The sequence below is a fragment of the Zea mays genome, chromosome 2 (genome assembly GCF_902167145.1).
Source record: "Zea mays cultivar B73 chromosome 2, Zm-B73-REFERENCE-NAM-5.0, whole genome shotgun sequence".
NCBI lineage: Eukaryota > Viridiplantae > Streptophyta > Magnoliopsida > Poales > Poaceae > Zea > Zea mays.
In genome coordinates this window covers 29,366,274-29,375,322 of record NC_050097.1, presented here as the reverse complement: position 1 = coordinate 29,375,322, position 9,049 = coordinate 29,366,274, and the positions used below count along the sequence as shown (strand labels likewise).

Genomic DNA, 9,049 nt, shown 5'->3' with positions numbered 1-9,049 from the left:
GCCTGAAGCACGTAGAGACTAGAGAGGTGGGTGATCTTCGCTGCAAGCGTAGCAGTGCAGAGGCATGCATATGGCCACTGCAGACTTCACTGACGCTTGTGCCTCCCTCACCATTCACCACACATTATCAGACGCAGACTAGAAACAATGACACGCTGACACACGCATGTATCGTCGCCGAATGAAGCTTAGCCACTGATTAAATCTAGCCCCAACCCCCGTATTAGGCAGAGCCACCGGTTAGGCTCCAGAATTATCTAACGACGATGAGCGCTTTAGTCGGTCGCGGTCGGCAAAATTATAACCCCAGAAACCTCCCTGGCCAGACGCTCGGCTCCGGCCGGGGCCTTATCTCTGAGGAGGAGGAGAGGACTTAAACAATCCAATCATGAAGCAGCCGCCTGTTGCTGTCACGAACCACCGCCACCGTCTCACTCCCACTCGCCCTCCTTAAATACCTCGCCTCGCCTCGGCCAGTCTCGTCAAAAGCGAGAGAGCTAAGCTAAGCCGAGCTAAGAAGCACAGCAAGTCTCACCAGACTAGCGGCTAGCGCGAGAATGGCCAAGGACATCGAGGCCGCGGCGGCGCACGAGGGCAAGGACTACTCGGACCCGCCCCCGGCGCCGCTGGTGGACGCGGAGGAGCTGACCAAGTGGTCGCTGTACCGCGCGGTGATCGCCGAGTTCGTGGCCACGCTGCTCTTCCTCTACATCACGGTGGCCACGGTGATCGGGTACAAGCACCAGACGGACGCGGCGGCGTCGGGCCCCGACGCGGCGTGCGGCGGCGTCGGCGTGCTCGGCATCGCCTGGGCCTTCGGCGGCATGATCTTCATCCTCGTCTACTGCACCGCGGGGGTGTCGGGTGGGCACATCAACCCGGCCGTCACCTTCGGCCTCTTCCTGGCGCGCAAGGTCTCGCTGGTGCGCGCGCTGCTCTACATCGTGGCGCAGTGCCTCGGCGCCATCTGCGGCGTCGGGCTCGTCAAGGGCTTCCAGAGCGCCTTCTACGTGCGCTACGGCGGCGGCGCCAACGAGCTCAGCGCCGGCTACTCCAAGGGCACCGGCCTCGCCGCGGAGATCATCGGCACCTTCGTGCTCGTCTACACCGTCTTCTCCGCCACCGACCCCAAGCGCAACGCCCGTGACTCTCATGTCCCCGTAAGTTGCTCAGCGCACGACCTCCGATGAGCTTCATCGTGTTACATACATACCGATGCTTTGCGCTTCTGCTTTGTTCAGGTGCTTGCCCCTCTCCCCATCGGGTTTGCGGTGTTCATGGTCCATCTGGCCACGATCCCCATCACCGGCACCGGCATCAACCCGGCCAGGAGCTTGGGCGCTGCTGTCATCTACAACAACGACAAGGCCTGGGATGACCACGTACGCCCTACACACACAGACACCACCCCTTCTCCCGCTGAAAGTTCTACTAACAATAAATTAAGTGCTAATTGCTTACAGGCATGGCTGGCCGCTGCCATACCAACACTGACCTAACCTTAATAACCAATCGAACAAAACTGTTGCGACATTTCTCAGCCGTAGGGTTTATTACTAGATAGGAGCAGATAGAACTGATATATTATTATAACAAACTGGATGCTCAGGATAAGGCTCAATGATGATCACTTAGTTAAACTGATCAGCAGATGTCATCCAAATTGATTATTAGTATGCAGTTGTTAATTTAGTATGCCATTAACACAGGCACTTTCAGCTGTGTGATTAAGGTCTGTTTCGTTCCTTTAGTGACAAAAGTTTAGTCCTTACCTTTTTTATTTCTAGGAACTAAAAATATTCAAAACATATTAATTGACTCATAAAAATATCAAAATGCTCATTACGTCATTAGCATTTTACTGTCATTAATGCAACTGAAATAAATAAGGGATAAAAAGTAAAATTAATATAATTTAGTCTCCTTTAGTTACCTCTTGTGGGATTAGAGAATAAAACAGTTTAATCTATATTTTAGTCCCACTGTTTGACAATTTAAATACTAAATAAAACTAAAATATAGGGACTAATTTTTAGTCTCTCAAACTAAACGGGGCCTAAAAACAAAGCACGCGGCCTAATCTGTTCCCAACAACCGCCCTCCGACCTAACTCCAAAAAAACATTAATCTACAGTGTGTGACCAAAATACCTAAATGTTACTGCAGCTACACTGATTAATTCATAACAACATTTGTAAATTGAATCATCATATGTCACCAACACCAACTGATATATACGAAATCGCAATCCACTTTGATGAAGTGATCCGCAAGTATCAGTCGAGGTGTCTTACATGGGTTGCATGTCCTGTCGTCTGTAATTGCAGTGGATCTTCTGGGTGGGTCCATTCATCGGCGCCGCCATCGCCGCGGCGTACCACCAGTACGTGCTGAGGGCCAGCGCCGCCAAGCTGGGATCGTCTGCCTCCTTCAGCCGCTAGATCGATGGCCTCCCGCCGGACAAGGACAGCCGGAGGCGTGAACTGTAGATATACCAGAGGCTGGACAAGGACAGCGTGTCGTCGTTGGTTGCCTCTAGCCATGCGTCGTTATATATGCATGCCTTATGATCAGTTTGTATTTCCACTGCATTTTGCTTGCTTTAATTTTCCTTCCAAGCTAGTGTGATTGTTGTGCTGTACTTATCCGTGTACGACGAGTCGACGACTGGGTAAAATGAAAAAGAAAAGAAAAAAATGCATATATTTAAGTTTTTAAAGGGTTTGTACGTTTGTTTGGATTTCTCCTCTGAACTTTGGAGCTCTAAACTTTAGAGTTAAAGCTCTAAACAACTGCTCTGAAGTCCACCTTATATTAGAGCTTTAGAGTTAAAAAATAAACTGAGGTGCTCTAAAACTTTTAAAGCTCTAATACAAAATTTAGAGAGAAGTCGATCCAAAGAGTATCTTTAATACTTGAAGTTGAATGCTTTTTGTTGCCTCGCTCGTATCGCTGCTGATGCACGCTGCATATATGATATGCCATAGTGCCTCTGGCAACGGCATCACACCATATGGGGCCTCAAATTTCAGAACCATTCGGGGAACCTTTGGAAGTTGGAACACAGGATTTCAGGACGCGGGAATAAAAAAAAACTTAGGATTACAATGATCTCAATCTTAAATCATATTGGTTGAGAAAAAAAACTTAGCCGTGTGTGCGCGCCGCGGGGGCATTTCCTACCCTGGTCCTGGTGACGGTTTGCCTGGCCTTGATGATCAATGGCGCTTTTCTCGACTCTCGTGGCCAAAAGGTGGAAGCTTTCGTCTGGTCTTCTTTTGGCTTGCCGATCAATTGGTTGTTGAAGTTGGGTTGCAGAGAGTTCTTTCTGGTTCTGTCTGGGCGTGATGAGAATTTCTTTTAAATATAAGCTAAGAAGATGAAGATCATCAACATACTCATCTACACTATGGCGAAGGTCTAGTTTAACCTAAATTAGAGTCCATCTCAAATTCCAGAAGCAGTACCAGATAAAATCGACGTTCGAGACTACATTTTCGATAATCCACGTATGCATAGACAAACAGTTTGATAAGCTAACCAATAGCTTTGGTTGGACGTCAAAACTCATCATAAACCAACAAAAATCATCGAAATAAGTTACCATTACAGAATCTGACAAGGTGTCGCAGCACCGTCTTTTGGTGTGTTCGCACATGTACCATCTTAGAGCCCATTAGGAGACTCTTCATGAGATGCACCGGAAAAAGCAGAGTGGGGTGGTGTTTAAGGTTGATTTCGAAAAGGCATACGACAAAGTTCGATGGTCCTTTGTGAAACAAACTTTAAACATGAAAGGCTTTTCGGAAAAATGGTGCGATTGGGTCAAGGCTTTTACCCAGAAAGGTCATGTTAACATTAAGATAAATGACCAGGTGGGTAATAACTTCCAAACTAAGAAAGGATTAAGACAAGGGGACCCCCTCTCTCCTACCTTGTTTAATATTGTTGCTGACATGCTGGCAGTATTAATAAACAGGGCCAAAAGAGAGGGACAGATCACAGGGGTGGTTCCGCACCTGGTTGATGAGGGGCTGTCCATTCTCCAGTATGCAGATGATACCATACTATTTATGGATCATGATTATGAGAAAGCCTGTAATCTTAAGCTCATTCTATGCGCTTTCGAACAGTTGTCAGGTCTCAAGATCAATTTCCATAAGAGTGAGGTATTCTGCTTTGGAGCCGCTAAAGAATGTGAGAGTCAGTATGCTCAGCTGTTCGGATGCAAAATGGGGACATATCCATTCAGGTACCTAGGCATTCCTATGAATTATAGGAAACTGAGTAACGCTGATTGGAACGGTGTACTCGAACGCATTGAGAAAAAGCTAAGTAGTTGGAAGGGCAAGCACCTTTCGTCAGGAGGGCGGCTAGTTCTAATCAACTCAGTACTGACTAGTCTCCCATTATATATGATGTCCTTCTTTGAGGTCCCTCGTAAGGTTTTGTGGAAAATGGATTACCTGAGATCTAGGTTCTTTTGGCAATCGGACCAGGAAAAAAAGAAATACAGGCTTACTAAATGGAATATTCTTTGTCAGCCCAAGGACATTGGGGGCCTGGGAATTAAGAATATTGATATTCAGAATAAATGCCTGTTGAGTAAGTGGTTGTTCAAGCTGATAAACGAGGAGGGTTTATGGCAACAGATCCTTAGAAGGAAGTATCTAGGGAATAAAACCCTTGGTCAAGTGGTTAGGAAACAAGGAGATTCCCACTTCTGGTCGGGTTTGATGAAAGTGAAGGATATCTTCTTTGCGAATGGGATATTCCGAGTTAACAACGGACAGGACACAAGGTTTTGGGAGGACAAATGGCTGGGGGATTTCTCGCTCCAGCATAGATTCCCGAGCCTATATAACCTAGTGCAGCGGAAGAATGCTACTGTGGCCAATGTGCTAGGGTCTGTACCTCTCAATGTCTCCTACAGGAGAGGCCTACATGGTGCTAATTTGGAGAGATGGCATACCTTAGTCAGCCTAGTAGTGGATACGACGTTGAACCAGGCAAGAGATAGTTTTCGTTGGAGCCTTCATCAAAACAGGTTGTTCTCCACTCAGTCTATGTATGCGGCATTGATTGGGAACGCACAAGTACGGCAGGATGGCCTCATCTGGAAACTAAAACTCCCCTTAAAGATCAAGATCTTCTTCTGGTTCTTAAGACAAGGGGTAACCTTAACTAAAGATAACCTTGCCAAGAGAAATTGGTCAGGATCAAAAAAATGTGTTTTCTGTCCACAAGATGAAACCATTCAACATCTTTTCTTCCAGTGCCATTATGCGAGATTCCTATGGCGTACGGTATATTTTACATTTGGCATTAGAGAACCAACTAGTATAGAAGATATGTGTTCTTCTTGGCTTCAGGGGTTTCACCCTAATGTTAAAGCTAAGATATATGTGGGCGCTATAGCTATTTGTTGGGCATTGTGGCTAAGTAGAAACGATGTGGTTTTTAATAAATCTCCTATCCAAACTTATTTACAGGTACTCTTCCGAGGAACTTACTGGTGTCGTTTTTGGGGGATGCTTCAAAGGCATAAAGAGGACACTAGAAGCATGAGGGAGGCCTGCAGACTTTTGGAGACATCGATGATACAAGTCTTCTCGACGCATGGTTGGACCTTCAGTAATAGATTAACTATGTGATGTTTGTCTATTCTCCCAACTGCGTTTGGGTTTTGTGGCCAAATGTGGCGTTGTTTCGGTACTTTATGTTGTGGTGTGTGGACGGCCGTCATCAGTTGATGTAGGTCGGGATTTGTTCCCATTATCTAAAAAAAAGAGCCCATTAGGAGTGTCTAAAAGGCTGAAGTCGAAGACTATAGACAACCGTCGTCACTTTCGCTAGAGTTTGATTTTGTTGTGTTCCTTTTTTATTGCGAAACAAATATTGTTTATTGCTTGTGTATCGCCGAGATCGACTGTTGTGAATCATGTTCCATGTTTGTAATCTTGTTCATTTGTAGCTACTAGCATCTCTTATCCTATTGTCATCTCTTTTTTACTTGTGCTTTCGGCTAGCTTACGGGAAAGCCTTCTCAGCGAGATCAATCATATTGTATGTGGTTGATAACCAACAAAATAGTGGTGTAACGGTTGTGGAGGTTTGAATCAGACTTGGTTCAAAGTTTAGATCGTGAATGTCGAGTTCTCCTCGAAAGTTATCATATCCGTCGAAAGATAGGGCTGCATCTACATAAAGTGGTATCAGAGCCTAAGTTGTCTGTTAGCTATATCTTTGCCTTTACCTTTAGATTGATTTTTTTTGCTTTACCTAGAGTAAAAAAACTAAAATAAACTGCCACATATCTTTTTGTCTTATAGATTTTTTATACATTACGGTTTTGTTTCTAATTCATTTTGTTGAGTTTGTGTCTGTGTGTCATATATCCAAATGTTGGTTTACTATTTTTTTGTCGTAGTTCAATCACCTATGTTTATTTGTCTGTTCAATCACCCGTGTTATATTTGTTTGTGCCACTATCTGAGTTGATTAGATGGTGTAAGTAGCATTCCTCGGGTTCTGAGTTTGAGTCTCCCATGGAAGCAAATTTTAGGCTTTATTTATAGAGGGGGCAATAAAACTAGTTGTTTAGGACTTCCTTGTGTAGCCTTGCACAGTCGACGATTCTAGATCAGGGTGCTAATGGTCGCCTGTGCTCCTCCAATATCTACCTGCCCCAACAGGTTCCACACGTTAGTGGGAGCGTGGCTCCATTGGTAGTCCAACCACAACTACTACTAGTCCGACCACCATGTTCAATCTTCACCACTAGATGTCTAGGGGTCCATCGGAATGATCCGAGCACCCTCAGAATCGAACCATATGCTATGCACATATGAAACTAGAGAACTTTCACACGTTTCCTACTCCATGGTTGGACTACCTAAGTTATTCGTACCACCATCAAAGCCACTAGAGTAGTCGCATAAATAGTGACATCACAACATCCAATGCCAAAACCTAGAGGAACATCTGCAAAATCCGATGCCCCTAGTAGTCACACCATCAGGGCCAGAGGTCCCACCATTAGGCACAATAGCACCACACCAATCTTGCTACAAATTCCTCCTTCACCGCAACTTATAATCTAATGCTTCAACAATCGAAACAATCCGATGGTGCACCAAACACGCCTTCAAGCTTCTCTATGAAATTTGATTCAAACCATTTTCAAACCTTATTAAAATATACCAACTTCAAAGTGTCGCCACACTATACACATCCACCTTTTATGTGAAATAGCTTTTACATTTCGCAAAGGTTTTCAAACTATTTTTAGCCACTCGATCTTAACAATGCATGCAAAGTTAGATTGTTCAAGTGGCACTAGATGAACGATATGCAAGCAAGCTTGCCCTCTTAAAAGTACACCCATATATCTTAAACTAATCAAGCACTTGTGTACTCAATCCTATACCAATGAAATAAAATGCCCTACATGTGTACCTTTACTTTGTACCTTCAATTTCATTTCTGTATTAGTGGTGCAACACAAGCATCCAACCTCCATATTCATTGAATAATGAGCAATGATGATCCATCAATGTAGCCAATTATGCTATATTTGATCGTTGCTGATAGCATAAAGCTCCTCCATCATTCTCCATAAAGGCACTTGACTATCAATACAAATAAACACTTGGCTTGATCTCAGTTAAATGATATGATCCACTTCATGTCATCACATGATCTTATTGGTTCATGGATCATAGTTTCGTTTTCTCTTCACCATTGACTTGGTTCATTGACTCCAAGCTCTCTACTCATACTTCACTGCCCCACCGGCCTATCATCCTCGAGCCTCTAACTTGCCCTTTACTCTCACAACCTAGCTCATCATGGATAAGCATATCTTTTGATCTTCTTCACCAAGCCACATGACATCATGTCATGTCTCATATGCAACAAGCTTCTCCAAAGCACTAGTTGAGCACTACCATCAAGCCACATGACATCATGTAATGTCTCATATGAAATGAGCTCCTCCAAAGCACTAGTTGAGCACTTGCAACATAGCCAAGCCAGTTCTCCATCACGGCTTTAAGTATTGCTCATACTAGTGTGCTTATAGACTAAATATTTGTGTATCTCACATCAAACATATATTAGTCAATCTAAAGTTGTCACTCAAATTCCAAATCCAACATAAGGTATTTCAACACCTTTTTGTGCAAGCATGTTGGAGTTTTCTAAACTTGTAGGTTCATGTTAATATCGATGATCCTTTGACATTTTGGAAGACCTCAAATCATATCTCTAGGTTTCCTTCTTTATGAGATCATCATCTTGCTTTGCTAGAGTATTTGGGCAATCAGAAATAATTTTATTTTCCAGCATTTGGTCCGCACGATTCTTCGTTGTAAGATAATGTTCAAGCTAGAGTTCACCAAGTTAATTTTGTGAGCAAATAAAAATACTTCCCTTTAATAGATTCATGGCTAGAGTCTCTTATGTAACTTTTTCTGTTATACTTTTTATCTAGGACAAAAGGCTTTGTTGTTGTTGTTGTTATAGGGTGTGTGTGTGATCTGTGTATTTTAACAGACATGTCTTTGATTTTTTAGACACTCTCAAAAGCGTTTGAGCGCGTGGTCAAGTATAGTTTTCCAATTACGAGTCTTACATCATATGCAAATGCTCCTAGCGAATTTCAACAAAACCAAAGATATGTGAGTACTATAAATGAAAAGGTCCCCATGGCCTTAGATTATAATAGATAATGAGAGATATAGTAGTAAATAAACATAAAAAAATATGACAATATAAGATCAAAACATTCCAACCTATGCATCACAATACATAGCATTGATTTTTAGAAAATATCTGAAACTGATGTCGTATTTTTGTCTGAGCTAAAATATATTTCCTATGAGTTTACTAAGATTAAATTAGATTTTGGGTTTTACATTGCTATATCTTTAACCAAAAGATATTGGATACCTTTTTAAAGTTTTAGTTCTGTAATTTTTGGTAAAGTCTATTATACACGAAAAAAACAACGGGTTCAATCAATAGTTGAAGTGAAGTTGAGGCAAAA

The 9,049-nt window shown here is 43.1% G+C and overlaps 1 protein-coding gene across 1 annotated transcript; it reads left to right on the top strand.

The window, feature by feature from the left end:
* The first annotated feature begins 499 nt into the window (after positions 1 to 499).
* Positions 500 to 2,719, top strand: LOC542619 (plasma membrane intrinsic protein). The gene is given in 3 exon segments (NM_001112146.1): positions 500 to 1,160; positions 1,242 to 1,382; positions 2,328 to 2,719. Coding segments are annotated over 3 exon segments (858 nt in total). The 5' UTR covers positions 500 to 557; the 3' UTR covers positions 2,442 to 2,719.
* Positions 2,720 to 9,049: the final 6,330 nt, after the last annotated feature.